Consider the following 21,151-nt stretch of genomic DNA (forward strand, 5'->3'; position numbering starts at 1 on the left):
GAGACAGAGGGAGTCTACTCTCTGTCTAGTGCTACAAAGTGAAATGCAGCAGTAGCCAAAAGGGTAAATAAAACTTTTGTCAAGGCTAAAACATGTCTGAGCTTACTCAGTAAATAGTGTCTGGTAGAGAACTTCAAAGACCTCTTTGATGAATCTTACATATTTATTCAGTCTATGGGAAACAGTGTCAACAGGCTGTTAGCGTAAAGATCAGGACTGGCACTGCCTTCCAGCAGAGAATTCTTTGCTCTGCGGTCTCTAAAAAACGCTTCTCTGCTGCTCTCTGTCTCGTTTTCCCTGCCCGTAAAACCAGGCAGAGTTCCTAACTCCTCTCGGATGTGTTTTGCTCTTCTCAGAGAAGAAGTTCTGCCGAAGCAGCCTGTCTGCTCAGGTCTCATGTTAACTGGGAGGAAGGGGAGAAAGTCACATCTGATACAGAACAGTCTAACTACTGGTGGACATCAGTTTACACCTGCTGAGGATCTGGTGCAGGGCATTTGCATTTCACATGTTGACAAAGCAATATTCTGTGCTTTGTTATTTAAAGTCATAAAACAGGAAATATATCTTGTAAGCATTTGCATAAAGATGGTTTCTGTTGTCAGAAATGTTTGGGTCTCTGACACGTCCTGTCTGTATGGCATGTAGCCATACAGCCATACATACTCTTGTAACCACCGGGACCTTCTCGTCCTTTCCCAAGGTTCAGCTTCATAAAACTATTTCAGGTGTGGGGAACAAACTAGAAGTCTACAAAGTGGCAGAATTGTGCCTTAAACATCAGCTTTTTTAAGGTTTACCCTAGTGAATTCCCCAGAGCTCAGCTCCCATCCTTGTGTGGCTGTGTGGCCAGCTCTGGGAGGAGATCATTGCTCTTTCTGAGCAGCTGTTTCCACCCTAGGTGTTCCTCGCAGAGCTGAAGAGCACAGACCAGTATTTTGCTGTGAAAGCCCTGAAGAAGGATGTGGTGCTGATGGATGATGACGTTGAATGTACGATGGTGGAGAAGAGAGTCCTCTCCTTAGCTTGGGAGCACCCATTCCTGACTCATGTCTTCTGTACGTTCCAGACCAAGGTAAGACAAGGATCTGTCATCTTCCTTCGTAGGGTGAGGATGCTTTGCTGAGATACGGATACTTGGTGAAGTGTTTAAGTCTGCTAGATGTTAGGGAATAGCTTGGACATGAGGTGGTGCTAAAGGATAGGATCTTCAGGTTAACCACTTGGGAAGTGGCTCCAGAAATTTCATCTGACTTCCCCACGTTAACATAAGGGTGCATTTGAGGATTACGGCATCCAAGACTGATTGAGATGACTATGCACCACTATTAAAATCTGCATCCTGGTACCCTGGGCTGAGGATGCGCAAAAGTCACGGTGCAGATTTGCCCACACTGGTGTTATCTGAACCTCTTGGACCGTGAAGGGGTATGCTGCAGTGACTAGCCTGGATCAGAGCTGGCTCAAGAAATTCTGCTTAAAGAGAATAAACATGATGTCACTCACTTTACAAACCTTCCTTTCCCCCAGTTACTGTTAAATTGCATCAGACTCTTCCTGATTTTTTCAGGACCACTAGTGGTGAAGGCTGCTGTTCAGAGGAGAAGCACAAAGCATCTTTACCCAAAATCCGCTTAGGACTTCAAACCAAAATTGAAGTGACATTTGAATAATGTATATATCTTCATGGTCCTACATGGCAACAAACCACTAACTGATTAGCTTTCCAGAGCCTTTTCTCCAGTCACAACCAATCATCTTAACACTAAAGCACACACAAGGCATAGAAAAAAATGGTGGAAGGAAATTTGAGAGATTGTCTTGTCTGTCCAACCTACCCAAGTCACTCCTGAGAGACGTTTGCTATCCCAGAGCTCAAGTTCAGAGGAACATCGCTCTCTCAAGGCTGTTTGTTAAGATGCTCCCAATCCCTGCTCAGTCCTCTGCATCCTGGGCTGCATCAAAAGCAGCGTGGCCAACAGGTTAAGGGAGGTGATTCTGCCCCCTCTACTCTGCTCTCATGAGACCCCACCTGCAGTGCTGAGTCCAACTCTGGGGCCCCCAGCGTAAGAAGGACATGGACCTGTTGGAGTGCGTCCAGAGGAGGCCACAAAGGTGATCAGAGGTCTGGAGCACCTCTGCTGTGAGGACAGGCTGAGAGAGTTGGGGTTGTTCAGCCAGGAGAAGAGAATGCTCTGGGGAGACCATATAGTGGCTTTCCAGTGTCTGACAGGGGCCTATAAGAAAGCTGGAGAGGGACTTTATGAGGGAGTGTAGTGATAGGATGAGGGGTAACCATTTTAAGCAATTTAGATTAGATATTAGGAAGGAATTCTTTACTCTGAGGGTGGTGAGGCACTGGAGCAGGCTGCCCAGAGAAGCTGTGGCTGCCCCATCCCTGGAGGTGTTCAGGGCCAGGCTGGATGGGGCTTTGAGCAGCCTGGTCTAGTGGGAGGTGTCCCTGCCCAGGGCAGGGGGGTTGGAACTAAATGCTTTTTAAAGTCCCTTCCAACTGAAACCATTCTATGATTCTATGATTTAGTGGTACAAACTACAGCTCGGTGTGAGGTTAGAACCTGCTCAGCAAGAAGCTTGGTGCTTCTTCAGGGTCAGGAGAAACAAATATAACCTCTGAGGTATATATCAGCCACCCGTGGGATGCGGCACCTGTTTAAAGACATTAAATTTATAATAGGGAATGTCTGGGACCTGCCATAGGTGGTGTGACACTAAGCCCAGGCATTCACGTTTAACCCCTTCAGGACTGTTGGTGAGGACAACATGTCCTGGGAATGGATCCTTGCCTGGAGAGGAAAGGCATGAAAAAAACATGGGTGCCAGGCTCAAAAACCCAAGTGATCTTTTCCTACACTGTCCTATGGGCAGCATCAGATTATTGTCCTCTTGACATACAGAAAGCATCTTCATGCCAAGACAGCACTGCCACTTTAAAGTTATTTGATCTCTCCATTTTGCCCTCAAGTGCAGAGACAGAGAAGCTGGGACGGGCCTGCCCAGGCCAAAGCCGCTCTGGGCTGTGATTGATTTCGAGCTTATGGTTTTCTCCTCTGACCTTTGCAAGCCAAGCAGCAATCACTCAACGCGTGAAAGTCATTCAGAGCAGGAGAGCTGTGACAAGCTGTGGACAGTCTTTCACGGCTCAAAGGACAGCGTGGTTCAGTTGTAATATCTTTTAGAGCAATCGTGTTAGAAGCCAGGGCACTGCTGTGTAGTCCCTCTTTGGACTTTAATATTGCGAACATGAATTTTCAATTGAAAAATTGATTTTTTTTCATTTTTTTTTTTTAAGGCATCGCTGGATAGATAAGTAGTTTCAAACAGAAATGCGTGTGTCAATGGCTTTCCGAATCTCTAATGCTTTGGCTTGCAAGATTTCTGAGCTGCTTCAGGTACTGAATGCCTCTGCAAAGGACAGTAAAAACAGGAATATTCCTACACTAAAACAAGAACCTCACTAGTCCCCATGTCTCCAGAGGGAAAAAAAAAGTCATATAATTTGTTGACAGTTCTCTGAGCTCTGGGATGAGTTCCTTCTTGGCCTCAACCCAGGTAATCAGTGAATGCTGAAATATATAAAGCTTGACAGCCCTTCAGACAGGTTTTTGTAGGCACCAGGCACCTAATGCTCCTTTTTATTCCTGCAGAGGCTGAATGATCTGTGCTTTCAAAACTCGTCGTGTTTTGCTACATGAGAATAAATTCAAATGCATAGTGGGTTTTTTTCCCCAACCTGTTTTTGAACTTGACTGTTTTATTTTACTGCAGTAATCTTTGTATCCAGATATTCAGCAGAGATAATTATATGGCGTGTATTTTAACAACAAGCTCAGAGAGCTATTCTGTTTTATTAGATTTAAAGGGACACTGTTATGTTAAAGAGGAGGAAAAACATGTTCATAATTCTGTGAAATCCCCAAATTAGTAATGCTAAAACAGTGAATTGCATTCCAGTGCTTATGTTTTATTCTTTTTGCATTTCACTGGTGTTCTGTGATAAGAGTAGGCTTTCCCTTTCTGAAAGTGGCTTTTGATTCTAACTGTTTCTTTACTTCATTGACCAAGTTTTTATTCACACCCTTTACCTAAATGCAAATTAAGTCTTGAGGCATTTTGGTTTGTAGCACAAAATAGCAACACAGAAGACTACCTCAACCCAAAAGAGAAGTAATCTTTATTGCAATTTAAAAGCAAATGCTACATAACTGTTTCTTTTCTGCTTTACTAATATATTATAACTTTTCAAAGTCCTGGTGGTGAGCCATTTTCACATGCTTTGTTCCTTTAACGTGCTTAATACTGACTTTAAAATCTCTTACACTGGCAGGAGGGAGAAAAGGATTGTAAATAAGAAGTGTGACCCTAATTTAAAAATTCCTAGGTTCTGAATTGTTTTCCATGAGTATTTTTGGGATATTTCTCATTACATTTTCTCCTTGGAGGAAATTGCAATTCCTGCAAAATTTTCCAAAGGAAGTTTCACTTTTCTTCTGTCTTTGTCTTGCCATTAGAGGGACAAGGTGGCATTATTTGACCTGAATCACAGCGTGTGGGTTGGCGCATGCGGGTTTCACACACGTCCAATGTTCAGCTCCATTTCTTAGCTGCGCCATGGACCTTCTAAGCAGCCCTGGATCAGGCCCACATGTCCTCCCCAGGCAATGCAGAACCCTCTCTGACCACAGCACAGCTGCAGGATGCTGATGCATTGCAGGAGAAGTCATCCTGCAGGGAGGTGAGGTTGCAAGCCTTGACGTCGAGCACTGCTGAACCACTGAAGCTCAAGAAAACTGTGGGTGGACTAAACTAAAAGCACAATAAAAATCTTGTCATAAGATGAGATGTTCTATGAGGTCAGACCAGATATCTCTGTAGCCAGTACCCTGTTTTTGGGATTGACCAGGAAGGAAGGCTAAGGAAGAGAGTTCAAGGCATCACGGTGATTTTTCCCATGTACAAACCATCCCATGCCTTGGTGTTCAGCCATTTGGGAGACATAATCTAGGATCATAGAATCATAGAATGGTTAGAGTTGGAAGGGGCCTTAAAGGTCATCTAGTTCCAACCCCCCTGCCATGGGCAGGGACACCTTCCATTAGACCAGGTTGCTCAAAGCCCCATCCAACCTAGCCTATTTTTGTGGGCATAGGTCATCTTGGAAACATCTGATTCAAAGCTAGTTGGCCAAAAAATATGTGAATCATCTGATAGGAAAGCTGAGGAAGAATTGGGAAGCTTAGGGAGGCTTTGAGGATTTTGCCTCTTGCAACCAGCAGGCTGGAAAATTGGCAGGGTCTCATTCAATCCTGGCCCAGATTTCAACATGGTTCACTAGAAACGGCAGCATCTCAGCAGAGCTTTGGGATTGCAACAAGATTCTGCCAGAGAAGGTGTGAACAGCTGTAATTATAACATCAAAAATATGAAGTCTTTACAAGACACTTCTAGGTGGTGTCAGCCCATGTGGTGTGAACAGGTGGAGTGTATTGGCAAGGAAAAGAGGGGCCCAGCTCACAAGCGTGGGGTTTTTTTAAGTGATAGGTGATCGACATGTTAAATACACATGTTCTAATTGCCTTCCTGTTGTCCAGCTCTGAGGAAAATTGGCCCAAAACACATTCAGCTTTGCCTGAGATTTTAAAAACTCTGCAGTGTATCTGCTCAGTTCTTTGTCCTGAAAAAGCTGACTTTTTCAAATAAATGCATTACTTTTTTGCCCCTATTTTTCAGCTGATGAAATATTTAAGTTTCACAAATTTGACTACTTCTTGATTGGTTTTTGGTCTGGTGATTTTTTTTATTTCCAAATTTTCACAGAAATTTTTATCCAGCCTTGAGAAAATTAGTTTCTTTCTGAGGTCCCACCCAGTAGTGATAGGGAAAGCCACTTTCTCTCGCATGACGGGGCTGACATTAACTCATTTTACTTCTGTGAGTGACGTACTTTGTCTGCTGTGAGCTGTGAACAACGGTCCTGGGATCCCAGAACTCAAGTGAAAGGAGCTATTGCCAGCCATGTCTGCCCCTTTATGTATACATATGTATTTTTATATATGTGTATAAATATATTCATATGCTTTGTACCAAGTAGATGGGCACACAAAGGTAAGCATCCTAAATGAGCAGTTTAACATGCAGTCAAAAATGCTGACAGTGCAAAGATTAGAACAAAAAAATAAATCATGAGATCAGGGACCAGACTGAATTATTTGACAGCTGTAAGAAATGCTGCCATCTCCAGAAGATAGACCAGAGAACTAAATTAAACCTGAGGCTGCTTTAATCTGTAACAAATTGTCTTTGCTAGTCCCCAGGTGGTGCAAATAGCAATGTTAGTACCTCCTATGGTCACCTACTAGAAAGGAGTGAGCCTCCATTAGCTGTTTCTCATTGGGAGTAGACACAGGGAAGGGGACCGTGTATTGCTTTCTTTCCCACTGGATGGGATGCTGTGATAGGACTGCAACACTCGGTGATGTGGTGGAGAAGGGCTGAGGCCTTTGGCTCCCATCTATCCCATGAAATAAAATAGATGGATGATGAGCACACATGAGCACCCAGACTGGGCTGGGCTCAGCTGCGTGAAAATGTGAGGCAAGCATCAGCTGCAGGAATCGCACGGTGTCAAACCTTTCTCTTGGCAAGGGCCAACGTAGTTCAATGGGCATGCAGTGGGGTTAGGTCACTTAATATGTATTAAGGAGCCTTCTCCAAGTGAAGCCATTTCACAGAATCACAGAACGACAGGGGTTGGAAGGGACCTCTGGAGATCATCTAGTCCAACCCCCTGCCAGAGCAGGGTCACCCAGAGCAGGTGGCACAGGAACGCGTCCAGGCGGGTTTGGAAATGTCTCCAGAGATGGAGACTCCACCACCTCTCTGGGCAGCCTGTGCCAGGGCTCTGCCACCCTCACAGGAAAGAAGTTCCTCCTCATGTTTAGGTGGAACTTCCTATGTTCAAGTTTGTGCCCGTTACCCCTTGTCCTGTCACTGGGCACCACTGAAAAGAGCCTGGCCCCATCCTCCTGACACCCACCCTTTAAGTATTTATAAGCATTGATAAGACCCCCCTCAGTCGTCTTTTTTCCAGACTAAAAAGACTCAAATCCCTCAGCCTTTCTTCATAAGAGAGATGTTCCGGTATTTGCTCGGGCAACTGCTCTAAATAAGGGTAAAGCCACACTGTCCTGTAGCATTAATTATTCCGATACTTATCCTCCTGGAAGCCCTTGGAAGAAGAATTTTTGCTATTCGGTAAATGGTGTTAAATTATGTATTTGTATGTATGCAAGTGCTTTCAAATGCAAAGAAAACAAAATCTGAAAATCTCTGCAGAAAAGTGTTCTGGAGGACTTCCAGCTGGTTTGAGGATTTTAAGAGCCTGTTATAGGATGTACCTTCAAAAGATCAATTTAAATGCTGGCTGCTTTATACTCATTGTTTATAAAGTTGAAAGCATCTCTGATAGTGACTATTCATTCTCACAGCAGTTGCATGCAGAACAGAAGCAGGTTGGTTTAACTCCATCCCTGCCACATCCTGGAGAGGCAGAGAGAGCAGGTGGCTCTGCAGAGGGGAGCTCAGCTCAGCACAGCCACAGAGGGACTGATGGGGCAAGAAATGGAGTTCTTGCAGTAACCAAGTCTTTCAGCACCTGGCAGGATTGAGTTGACTAGGGAACCATGCTATTTTGTGTGCAGGATGCACACCCGTGTGTGTCTAACTGCGTGTTGTACAACATCAAGCTGCACAGTTCTGCCTCCCGTAGAAGCATTGTTTTTTCCTCCTGCAGAGGGGTTTGTCATTTTTCCTCTGTTACAATGGAGACGGCCCCTGGAAGATGACCTAGAACTAGGGAATGGCTGACATATGGATGTCCTCAAGACAACTAGTGCCAGCTGACCTGGGGCAGTGTCCATCACTGAGTGCAGGAAATGCCTTTACAGTCCTTAAGCTCTGTGGTTGTAAAAGATGGCCCCAAACTCTGCTGTAAGACCAGAGCACTGGAACAGGCTGCCCAGAGAGGTAGTAGAATCTCCTTCTCTGGAGATATTCAATACCCGCCTGGATGCGTTCCTATCCAACCTGCTCTAGGTGAACCTGCTTCAGCAGTGGGGTTGGACTGAATGATTTCCGAAGGTCCCTTCCAACTCCTGCCATTCTGTGGTTCTGTGTGATTTTGTTCTCTTGTGCAAGTCTGGAACCATGACCAGAAGTCTGACTTGAGCATTTCTACCCAAGGATGCTCTCATAGTGAAGGTGAGGGGCTCTTCCCAAGCCTGTTCAGAGATGTGTAGGTCTCAGCAATGAGGAACAGCGTTCCTGATTGTTTTCTTAGCATCCCTGAGCTAGGACCATTGCAGGAGATAAGGGCATGATAAAGTCATGCCATCCCAGCTGCCACATCTTGAGAAATACCCACTTACTGCACTCTCACCTGCTCCGGGTGCTGACAGACTTCAGAGCCTGGCAGTAGCAGACAAGAGCCATCAAATAACTTTCCCAGGAAAAGAGGAAGTGTAGGTCGGAGCCTGTCTGCAAACACGTCCTCTGTGCCGTTCTAACCCTTTAACCTCAAGCACACTGTTGAATTTTTGGTGGTTTCAAGTATGGGTTTTGCCACTTCCCATTTTTAACATGTTCTATGGCTCTGTAGATCTCAGGTTTAGGAAGCTGTCTCAAATAATTTGTTGCAGCTTGTACTGCTCGATTATATCTCACTGCTCATAATGACATACTTAGGGCCGATCTCAAGCATTTTTTCTCCATGAGCCATTCCAGACAACTGACCTTCGTAAGAAGCAAGGGGAATGTCGAAGTCTCAGAGCAGAAAAGTCCAAGTGATGCCATCTTTCTTTTCAGTAGTGTTTATGTACCACTCTATAGAACATGGTAGACCATGAACTTCAGTGTTAATCATGCCTAAGTCAAGTTTGTAGCCATCAGCTTCATAGCTTTAGACAGTCAAGTAACAGAGTTCATATAATGATCTTTGGATGTCAATCAATCTGAGAGGTAGCCCAGCTTTTCTTTCCTCAGATGGCAGAAGGGTGCTGCCAAAGCCCCCAATGTGATAAGGTGTAGCCAAACTCAGTGGACTTCCCAGAGAAACCCAGGGGTTTTCTCCTTCCCGAGAGAAGGAAACACTGAAGCTGAATCTGGCCCATTTGAAGACCCATGAGGTTTCTTCTGTCCCAGCGTGATCCATGTGGCTACGGGTCTGTTGTTGGCTAAACCTCATCACCTCCACAGAATGACAGAATCGTCAGAGTTGGAAGGCATCCAGGCGCATCCAGGCAGGTTTTGAATGTCTCCAGAGACGGAGACTCCACCACCTCTCTGGGCAGCCTGTGCCAGTGCTCTGCCACCCTCACAGGAAAGAAGTTCCTTCTCATGTTTAGGTGGAACTTCCTATGTTCAAGTTTGTGCTCGTTACCCCTTGTCCTGTCACTGGGCACCCCTGAAAAGAGCCTGGCCCCATCCTCCTGACACCCACCCTTTAAGTACTTATAAGTGTTGATAAGATCCCCCCTCAGCCGTCTTTTTTGCAGACTGAAGAGACCCAAATCCTTCAGTCTTTCTTCATAAGAGAGGTGTTCCAGCCCCCTCATCATCTTGGTAGCCCCGTGTAACTTTACAAAGAGCATCTGTTCAAGTGTTTTCTTGAACAGGCTCCTGAGCTCCCATTGCTTCCAAGATTTATGCATTTCTGTACTAAATTGCCCATCTCTATTTGGCCTTTTTACTTGCTTAAACTGACTTATATGCACAGACCTCTACAGATGCAAGACCTTCAAACTGAAAACCTGCACCCGTTTGGTTTATTGGCAAAATTTGTATTTGTTCCCTGGGAGGCCAGATCTGGCCCTGTGCTTCTCGGATGACAGGTGGGGTTTCCAGACAGACATCCATTTAAAAAAGAGTACTGCAATTAAAAGGATCTGGCTAAAGAAATTGCACAAATTAGAGCAGACAGCTGTTATTTGAAAGGAACAAACACTTGGGTTTTTTTAAATAGCCAGCTTTTGGCTTGCTGCCAGAGATGCTAACATTAGATCTTATGGATAAAGACCGTCTTTAACTGTTAAAAATATAAGTGAAAAGAACTCTATTTCCCCTCCCCCCCCCCCCCAAAAAAAAAAATCAGCGATACACAACAAAGGGAAGATATTAATAAATTTTAGCATAGAATAGGGATGACTAACTTCAGATGCACACAGAACAGAGAGAGGCTTTTGAGAAAAAAATAATACTACATCCATTTCATTTTATCAATGCATTTATGCACAAAAGCTGAGATCCCTGAAATGGAAGTTTAAACTGGGAGCATAACTTATTGCACAGATACTCTTCTTCCAGAAAAAGTCATTCCTCCTGCTTTGTAGGTGCAATTCAATGTGGAAGGGATTGGTCTGAATCAGCCTCCGGCTTCTGTTGGGGGCCTGATGGGGAAGCTATGGCTCATGAAGCAGCAAGGGTACATCAAGGATTGGAAAAGAAACGTTGGTCATTGGATCTGCCCTTTATTCAGTAGAGAGTCCCCCCATCCTTCCTCCCTACCAGCAGGAGAGTTTTCCCCTGACCTGGTCGAATCACTGACAGTTGCATGCAACTGGGGTCAAGGACTGCATCTTTCTTCCAGGCTTCTCTGATATGCAAGCACGCAACGGGCAACCAGAAAGATGATTAATTCATGAATCTTCCTGCTAGGAAGTTTTGTCTTGCCTTGTTTAATAGAGCAGCTTTCAGGCTTAAAATCAAGCACGTGCTCAAAAGGGATTGCTGCCTCTGACCAGTGTCTCTGATAACTTGAAAAAGTCAGACCCACGTGCCTCCACAGAAGGTGTGGAGGAATGCAGGTAACACCAGCTTGAGATGACTCCACTGGATGGATAATGCACTGTGTTGGAAACCAGAAGAGACCTGGGATTTACTTCCGCCTCTTCCACTATTCCCCCAGGAAGCTTGTCCATCTGTGCTTCTGTTGTACAGGCACTGTAGAGTTACTCATCCCCTTCAAGTGAGCCTTGAGGTCTGCTGGTAAAAATCAATGGCACCAGCTGGTTATTAACTGGATTTGCAATGTTTGCTAATGCTGTTTATACAAATCAGAGCAGGGAGGGCGAGTACAGGCTTAGAGAACAAAGAGTAGAAATGAGGAATCTGAAAAAGAAACTGCTTTCTTTCCAAAACCCTCACTGTAATCTTTTCCTTCCTCTTTTTGAGTGTTTTCTGGGTGGGTTGGGGATCTTTGGTTTTTGTTGGTTTTGGGTTTTTTCACTTTTATCTCACCCTTACCCACCCCTTATTGTCATCTTGTCTCATTCTCTAGGAGAACCTCTTTTTTGTGATGGAATACCTCAATGGAGGAGACCTCATGTTCCATATCCAGAGTTGTCATAAGTTCGACCTTCCCAGAGCAACGTAAGAAGTTACTATTACCTTTTGGCTTGCAGGATGCACACATGGTCAAAGCAAAAGCAGCAGCTGTAGACACCAAGGGTCCTGATTTTATTCCCAGTTCTGCTACTGTCCTGTAGAGGAAACCTTGGGCAAATCATTTGACCTGTCTGCAGCTTACCCAGCTGCAAAGTGGGGATAGTGCTTGTGCTGGAAGCAGAATCACTCTCTATCCCAGCTCTCTCCAAACTGAACAAAACAGGCAGGTCGTCACCCTGACTCAATGATGGACTTGGAGCAAGTCACTTCCTCTACCTGTCCTCTTTCCCGTCTCACAGAAGGCTTTTTAGAGCCCATCCACACATCTGATTTCAGTCCGACGTGACCTTGCTTTGTATTCTTGGTCAACCAGGGAAGTTATTTCTGTCTGGAAGTGTTACAGATGCTGCTACACCCTGTGCAGCGTTGCATCTGCTTGCAGGCTTTTCCTGTAGCCTGCAAACCGGGGACCTCCTTCTAGCCTGTGACCTGGCTCCTGTATTTTGCACTGAACTCAGCATAGTCCCTCCAACATTTGTTCAGAGCCAAGAGTTGAGCTAGGTAGAAGCTGTCCCTTAGGCTGCCCCGCTCGCTTTATCAGTCCCTTTCCCAGGACTGCAAACCCTCAAACAGAGAGGGGCTTCAGAAGGACCATCCAATCCACCTGAGATCCAAGACCCCCAAGCATGCCTAAGACCTTATTTACCTGGCCCATGGATAAGGGTCATTTTTAAAGCAACCTATAGGTGTGTGCTGTGAATTACAGCAGCCCTGGGGTTTCTCTTTGTTGTACCTATTGGGTTCTTGCTCAGCCCATAATTGAAGGCATCAATAATGACATTGTGGACCCAACCCATCCACCCCAGATTAACCACCATCAAAGAAATCCCATAGATGCATTTTCAGCCATCTGTGAAACCAAATATCTTGTTCTTTACAGCACTGGGTGGCCTGTAGCCAAGCTGCAGGACCTGCTTGAGCTGAGGTTCCCAATCCAGTGATCAAAGGTGAAGCTGTTGTTTGTTAGAAGTAATGGGATTTTCCCCTTTAAGGTTCAAGGTGGGGAAAAAAGAGCTAAAACCTATGAAAAGTAAAAAATGTAAATTTAAACAAAAAATTAATACACCAACAGAAAATTAAAAAATTATTTTAAGCTTTGATTAAAGTAAATAGAAGAATTAGAATAAATGAAAGGTGCTTTTAATCCTTCTGCAAGCAAAAGGTATTTAAAAGTCAATATTGAAGCCACTATAGGAATTAATTTCTATTTAATAATTTAAAAATAAAAAAAAAACAACAAACCCACTTTTAAATCAGTGTTTAATTTGATGATTTTTTCAAAAGCCTTTGGATGTTCAGAATTAAGGGGCAACGCATTGAGGACTGAGGCAGCAGAGCTGTACAATACTTACATTCCCTTCTGGGAGGGCACTATCATCGTGCAATGGCTTCAGCCTTATGCTGCTTCATTGCAGCAGGGTGAAGGTGTCCTTTAGGCACAGCTGTGTTGAGAACAAAGATCTCAAACTCGAAAAGACTCCAGCCGCTAGCTAGTTCACGTCTTTCAAAAGCAAGTCATAAATGTGAGCAGTGAAGAGGTCTGTTTGACAAGCCAAGGAGACAGGCCGTGTTCCCCAAACCCAGATGCCCACCTGCCTGTGCCATTGCTGGGACCGCTCCACCATGTGTGCAGCAGCTACTGAACATAGAATCATAGAATATTCATGGTTGGAAAGGACCTTTGAGATCATCGCGTCCAACCATACACCCCAAAAAACCCAAAAAAAACCCAACAAACAAACAAACAAAAAAAACCCCAAAAAAACCCAACCAAAAAAACCCAAACCCCTACAATCTCTGCCACTAGAGCATGCCCTGAAGTGCCACATCTAGACGTTTCTTAAAAACCTCTAGGGATGGTGTCTCAACCACCTCCCTGGGCAGGCTGTTCCAGTGCCTGACCACTCTTTCAGTAAAGTAATTCTTCCTAATATCTAATCTAAACCTCCCCTGCCACAACTTCAGACCATTTCCTCTGGTCTTGTCATTAACATTAACATGGCAAATTATAGCTGCTCTTTTGCAGTAATTTGCAGTTTGCAGTCTCGTTCATCACTCTAAATCATTGATTTACTTTAAATATCTAAATAAGGGATAGATACCGCCCCGTCTGCCTTCTTTGCAACAGGGACCATATCTTGAGGTAAGGCAGGGTAGGCAGTAGGAGCTGGGTGGTGTTTTTTTTGCTCCACAGCTGATCTGGAGACATCCTTAGGCACTGAAGGACATGTCCTCAGAGTCAGTTATGTATAAAAAAAAAGGCAGCTAGCCACGCAGTGTGGCTTCTAAATCCCTGAAGATGACTAGACTCCAAATCCCTACTGTTTTCACAAAGTGGTTTCAGTGGGAGTTGGGCTGTTAGCCACGTGGCATGCTTTCGAGGATCTCACATCATCCATCAGTTACCTGTAAAACCCTGTTACCCCAAGCCTCCTGGAGACACTCCAAGCCTTCTGGGAGCTTAATGAAATTTTGGCTCCTGTGGAGACAAAGTTTCCATTGTTTTGGATCTAGTTGAAAGCGCCTGTTGGGAAGCATCCGTTCTAACTTGTGCTTTCTGTCACTCAGGTTTTACGCTGCTGAAATCATATGTGGGCTCCAGTTCCTCCATTCAAAGGGCATAATATACAGGTAATTTTACTCTTTAATGTCTAATATGCCAAACCTTTTCTGCTTTCCCTGCAAGCATTGACGGTAACTGAGAGACTGTTGCTTGGATGTACTTACTGGTATTACATTTCTATGCAGATTTCCTTTTTACAGAGTCTGGCTGGTTTATTTCAAAGAGATAGTGTAGAAAAGGCAGTTTTGAGCCTTTTTTGAGAATCCAGTACTATTTCAGTTAACATTAAAACAAGCCCGTTGATGCATTTACACTGGGTCACTCATATAGCACCCAGCTTAGGCACCCAGTTTAAGCTTTCCTTGTCATGTATAAGGTCAAGCTAGCCATGAGAAATTTGGTATATCTGCTGTGCTGGTTACCCTGGGACAGTGGTGACAAGCTCAGCTCAAGAAACAACAGGAGGGAGACAGTGATATACCTTATTTTTGGGGTTATTAACAGGTCTGCTGTGCACAGCTGTGTGGTTAGATGGGATTCATCAAAGGGTGGGTGTGAAGAGGATGGGGCCAGACTCTTTTCAGTGGTAGCCAGTGACAGGACAAGGGGCAACAGGCACAAACTGGAAAAAGGGAAATTCTATCTGAACATAAGGAAAAACTTCTTTACATTGAGGGTGCCAGAGCACTGGCACAGGCTGCCCAGAGAGTTGTCGAGTCTCCATCTCTGGAGACATTCAAAACCCACCGGGACGCGTTCCTGTCCAACCTTCTCCAGGTGACCCTGCTTCGTCAGGGGGGTTGGACGAGATGATCTCCGAAGGTCCCTTCTAAACCCTACCATTCATGATTCTGTGATTCATCTCACATACCACCATGAGTCTGAGCTAGCCACCCAAGATTTTCTTGTAGTAAGTAGAGAGGAGTGGGCTTTTTAACATTCATCAAACCTGTGTTAGAGTGTGTATGAGAAGTGCCCGTTTCTACCAGTGGGCTCCACAGGGAGCTGGTGGTGAATAGGTGGGACACTGCAGGCAGCTGCACTCAGACAGAAGACTCCTCTCCCAAAGTTACTTAGTCCACAATGCATCAATCTATGAAATCCTGAGGAGAAGTCCTCTGCTGCAAAATTGCCCACTGCAGCTTCCTCTTCACTTCCCTAGGAGCTTCAAAGTTATACATGGATGCTTTGATCTAATGCACAAGTGATGTGCTTCAGACCTATATGAAAGGACAGAAACAAGTTGGGAGCAAGAAGGGCTGCAAAAATCACGCCACATTCTGCTTTCCCATGGCCAAAAGGAGGAACTGAATTTCTGAGGAACTTTAGTCCAGCTCCTCTTTATGTCAGAAGTGAGTTACTACATTGCAGCCTTCTGTAAAAGCAGGAAGCAAATAGCTTATCACAAACAAATGAGAACGCTCACTAAAGCAATGATGTTTGCGGAAACCAAAATGAGCTTATTTCAATGTTTGTCATGTAGTATGAACATTAGAACAAATGCTAAAAGTGAATGGCTTGTTTGCAATCCACTCTCCCATTAAAACTCAAGCTTTGATTCATATAAACTCGCCTTATTATTCATTATCAGTACTCATGTGGGAGCCATTTATAGTCTTTATTGACCAATGATGGTGTTTGCATAAACATGAGATCAATATCAACGGCATTAAGCTAAGATGATCTCTGGGCTCTCAGCAAGTTTCTGGCTCTAATTATTGTTCTGGATGACTGAAAGGAAACATTTTCTGAAGTGCCCAAAGCACTTAGCCACGTCTGTCATTTTTACTCAGGCTTCTCAGAAGAGTTGATTAAAAATATCTGCAGGACATCGTGAGTTTGTGGCAAGACTGTTAATGCTGACATTTTGTTTATAATTCACATTTTTATTTGGAATTGCTACACCAGTGATATGTCAGGGCTTGGGACCTGTTTCGTCATGAAAGGAGAGAGGTGTTTGGAGTCTGGAGCCTTGGGAAACATGGGCATAGTGGGATAACTAGACACTGGGTAGCATGGTGATAGGGAAAAATAGCTCATTCCCAGGAATCAGTGTGGCATTGCTTTGGGTATCAAGTTTTGAGAGAAGAGATTTAACCAGTCCTACTCCTTCTTCCTTTTTTCATTGGAGACAATGACAACGAGGTCAGTTGAGAACTCACGGCCATCAGTATTGCAGTCAGAGCTAACTAAGCACTTAGGAAAGTGAATAGGAATCATTTTTGAAACTACATCACTTGCGATGTCGTAAGAATAATGAATCCAGCTGTTCTGTCTCATGCAGCCACATTTGGAAATGTTGGCTTAAATTCTAATGAATGAGCCGAGGCGTTTTTTTGGCAGAAACTCCAATTCCTGGAGCCAATGAGTTTGAGACTCATCAAAATAATGAAAGTGAACTGTAGGTGATGGGTTTTTTGTTTTGCTTCGATCTACCAGATGAATAAAAGCAGTGTTGGCAGCCAGAGATTGATCTCAATGGTGTAACTAAAATAAGTCATTCCAGCTGGAAATTGTGACAACATGAGTGTCTGCCGCTTGGAAGGCAAATGTCTCGGTTGTCTCTACATTTCTTTTTGATTGATGACTCCCACTTTTTCTTGGGCCATATTCTAGCAGCAATGAACAGTTGCCCCGTGACAACAATTTTCTGTGTAGCCACTACGATGTCTCCCACCCTGACTGGGACCCGGCTGAAGAAAGATGAGGAGCTTTGTACAGAGAGGGAGGCTGAACAGCCATCTTCCCTGCGATTGTAGGTGATCATCTCAGGAGCATCACTCATTAGAAATTATCTTCTTTGAGGGAGTCAAAAGCCATTTCTGAAAAAAAAAAAACCCACATTGTAAAGCAGTTCTCACCGGGACAGTAGCTCTGTAGCAGCCTCTTGGTTAGGACTCTTGCTTAAGATGTGGAAAATGTGTGTAGGCTGCGAATCAGCAGAGGCTGGAAAGGACCAGTTGTAACCTCAGCTGTAGGCACAAGTAAATGTTGCATCTGGGTTGATAGCACGGGACAGGCCGTGCAGGAACGTGGGTGCTCTGAGACCAGGTAACCCAAATTCTACCTCCATCCCAGGTGAAGTGTAACATCACTGTTCCAAACATCTCTTTGAGTCATTATTTCAATGAAAAGCCAAACTTTTAGGTAAGATATAAAAAAATTAACGTAGAAGCCATGCCAGCTTTCCTTCCTTTCTGCCTTTTTTTTCTTTTTTTACATGCTTTTCTCCTCTTTCAAAGGTTGTTCCCACGTGACGACCTCTTTGTTCTCTGTCAATGGCCGTGATTCACCAGCTCACTCGCTTTTATTTCCTTCTCTCTGCATTTCTTTCTTTTTTTCTCTCCGGGCTTTTTTTTCATCCCACAGTATCTCAGAGCCTGAAACCTCTGACAACAGCTTGGCAGCTGTGTGCGAAGGGCTTTGTAAATCCCCAGGGCTCAGGTAGCGCAGCCCAACAGTGGAAGGTGGTGGATGTTCTGCTGATGTCTGGGATTATTCTGACCCTCTGCAAGCCATTCAGGGCTTGCGGGTCCTTACCTCTTCCAACATTTGTAGAACCTGCACTGGGAGGGAGATCTGGCAGCAGCTTCAGAGAAAGTACAGAGACTCCCAGGGAAGGAGAAAGTGAGCATTAGCTGGTCCCGTCTTGCTCACCTTCTCCAAGCTGTGTTAGGGCAGAAGCACCAGCTGGCACAATGCCCTTTTTAGCTTCACTACTCTGCAGCCTCAAAGGAGGCAGCTTTTAGAAGATGTCTTCCGTAGTCTTCTCCAGCAAATGAATCTGTGCTGCACCAGGAGGAATGAAGAAGAGCGATATTGAAGTCCAAGAGAGCAGCTCCTCATTCAGCCCGCAGCCTTTCTTTGTAGGCACATGTAGGCACTGCATAGATGCAAATAGCAAGTTAATAAGCATGACCTGTTAAAATAACATGTGTGGCTCTGTAACACTTTAAAGGAGGGGTTTCCTTCTCTTCCTCCGCAGAGACTTGAAGCTAGACAACGTCCTCTTGGACAATGAGGGGCACATCAAAATTGCTGACTTTGGGATGTGCAAGGAAAACATGTTTGGAGATGCAAAGACAAGCACTTTCTGTGGGACTCCTGACTATATTGCTCCTGAGGTAGGTGTGGCATCCAGGGAGAACAACAAGCTGCTGTGGGACAGAGAACATGTCTTAAGACATAACTGTTGGTCAGTGGTGGAGGGTGCAAAGAGTAATAACCTGCTTTGAGCAGTTCCAGCCTAGAAACTGGATTTCAGTTTGACTCGGAGTCTACGTTCCTGTCTGGCATTGCATATTTTTGTGGCTAATTAATTTGGGCATTGCATATTTTTGTGGCTAATTAATTTTTTGTGCAAATGGGCCTGGGACGCAAGTGGTGCTTGGCTTAACCAAGAAACAGAATGCTTACCATTAATCCAGTTTGAGTCATGTCAGAAGAAGCTCCGAGAGGTAGGTCCTGCAATTCAGGGACAGAAACAGTACGAGGAATGGGAAGCGTGTTCCCTAGATAATTACAAGTAGGCTTCCATGTCTGAATGATCTCCTTAATAGCTAGTGGGGAGCTATGGCCACTTTTAAGGGACGGTGTTCAACACAACCTAAGAGACAAAACAGAGACAGGTGGGACAAATGCCCACGTGGAGCTGATTCTCCCTCCTCATTGATGACTTTTATATAGAGAAGAGAGGCTGGGTCCACAATACAGCAGAAATTTGAGTTCACTTTCCCTTTGGGATGTCCTCTGATGCTTGAATAGGGATGGTACCCATAAGTTTTGACTTCTCTCTTACTCATATAGATTCTTAGCAGGCTGCAAACGCAGCCTGCATCACGAGCGTCCTCCCAGAGCTGTATAAGGCACTATATGCTCTGAAAAGGCTCTGCCATCAGAGGCATAACCTGAAAACTGAGCACAGGCATGAAGGTCTGTCTAGATGTAAAAAACAACAAATAGCTGCTTGTGAAAGGGATGGAGATGCTGGGAGACATAAACATGAGAGTGGTCATGCATCCCGATTTTTCCCCTCTAAATGCCAGCAGTCAGAGGAGAGGTGTTGCTGTCTGCAGGACCACTGGGAGCCGACCTGCTAACTGTGGGCTCTGGACAACCTGCTTCTCTGCTTTGGCTGTGTACAGTGCGAGAGCACCTCATGTCACTGCATGAACCCATCCCTGGAGGACATGCCTCCACAAGTTGCCTCCTGGTGAGAGAGGCTTTGAAATTAGAGATGATGGAGTTGTATAGGGGGAGGCTGTGCTTGAGTTAACAAGGGCAAAGCAGAGCTTATAGCTCATGTTAAGGTCCTGTTCTGTCCCCTTGACTGAGGAAGGCTGGGGCATGCATGGAGATAGTCTCCAAGCTCCATGCAAAAATATACCAACAGTTCCTCTTCTCCTTCTGCAGTCGATATCTACTGATACTTGATGGAGAAAAGCTGAACCTGGCCTCCATGAACCCATGCAATAAAACTGGGTGGTCACAGACACCAGACTCCAGCTTGCCCATAGCAAGAGCTTTTGCCCTTCCCCTTATTTCTTACGGTTTTTTTTCCAGACAGAAACTTTTTCCTTTTTTCTTTTTTTTTTCTACTAAATTTAGATATTTTGGACTAGATCCCTCCAGAAAAGAGAAAGCTCCTTTAATCTGGTGACTTCACGCAATGATAGATCTTACTATGGAGAGATTTTGACTAATTAGGTGGCAAATTGGGGACAAAGAAAACATTTTACAGCTCAGAGCAGAGACTACGAGTCATCCATGCATCATGTCCAACATCACTCTGAAATCCATTGATTTGCCTTTCAGGATCCCATTTCCTGATTTTAGTGTTTTCATGATGGATATTGGTACTTTCCAAATAGCTTTTAAAGCTTTTGGTTTTTGCCCCTCCACTATAATTCATTGATCTTTTACTGTGCACCGAGGGCCCGATTCTGATCTCTGTTACACCACTGCTGACACAAAGGCTGGTCTCTTCAAATCAGTTGGATTTGTATTGCCTAAGAGCAGGTGTAAGTGTGCTCTGCAATCAAGCTGTAATTGTCTTTTATTCCATTTCAATATGCTTTTATTTTAACAAAAACGAAAAAAGATATTTTCTGATCCTAAAAAAAAAAGAGACCCAAGTGATAATCCATTATCTGTGATTTTACTTCATAGAAAAGAGAAAGGCTGAAATAGCTCAGAGTTTTATTTCTGCACCGTCATTTATTTTAGAGATTCAATGAGTGCATATAAAACATTTTACCTCTAAATTGAAAGCACTGCTAGAGTTTATGGATCATCTCTCCCGCCAGAGGCAGAAGCACTGGACTTTTTGTCAGTATTTCAATGCAGCTGGTAGCACTGTAATTTGTTACAGACCCAGCACCTTGGCTACAACCGTGCAAATAACGGGGCTTGGGGTCAGTAGACAAGCAATTTTTTAATTTCAGAAAATATTTGCCAAAAAAAAAAAGGACTTAACCTGAAATGAAATTGCTGAGTTTATTTATTTTTTTCCAGAGAATTGCAAAGCTAATAAATCTTTTCTTTGACTGCCACAAAACATTTAATTTCAATTTCCAGGCATTTCATACTTTAAAAGGTAAAGCCTTGTAAAAATAATGTGTCTTTTCAGGAGGAAAGGTTGGGATGATTTTGTTTATAAGTGATCCAGAAGACATTGCTGATTCTTTTTTTTTTTGTTGTTCTGAGTGAAACACATTGTATATATTGCATCTTATATTCAAATAGCTTTTTTTGTAATTTTTGAGTCTCCTCTTTCGATGATTTTGGAGACAGCTGTGTTAGTCATGAGGACTCTACATCAGCTTGGGTTTAGACTTCTGATATTAAGGTTCTGTGTTGCTCGATGGTACAGGTACATCAGAGGGAGATACTTCGCACCTAATGTGAGAAAATTAACCTAAAAATGAAGCATTAGATGGCATTTTATAGTGTTGTAGAAGGACAAGCATTCCAGAAGATAAGTCATCCCTTCCTATCTAAATCAGTTAAATTAGTGTTTTCCATCCATTGACTATAGAGAGACTCTGGATAACTAAATTAATAAGACACATA

General features: G+C 44.1%; 1 protein-coding gene across 1 annotated transcript in view; it reads left to right on the plus strand.

The window, feature by feature from the left end:
• Positions 1-21,151, plus strand: part of PRKCQ (protein kinase C theta) — a 68,753-nt gene that overhangs the window by 41,967 nt on the left and 5,635 nt on the right. The window contains exons 13-16 of the mRNA XM_054224461.1: positions 902-1,075; positions 11,351-11,442; positions 14,086-14,148; positions 18,066-18,204. Of these exons, the coding sequence (XP_054080436.1) occupies positions 902-1,075; positions 11,351-11,442; positions 14,086-14,148; positions 18,066-18,204 (468 nt within the window). The remainder of the gene's footprint in view (positions 1-901; positions 1,076-11,350; positions 11,443-14,085; positions 14,149-18,065; positions 18,205-21,151) is intronic.

This window comes from Rissa tridactyla, chromosome 1 (assembly GCF_028500815.1).
Source record: "Rissa tridactyla isolate bRisTri1 chromosome 1, bRisTri1.patW.cur.20221130, whole genome shotgun sequence".
In the NCBI taxonomy this organism is placed as follows: domain Eukaryota; kingdom Metazoa; phylum Chordata; class Aves; order Charadriiformes; family Laridae; genus Rissa; species Rissa tridactyla.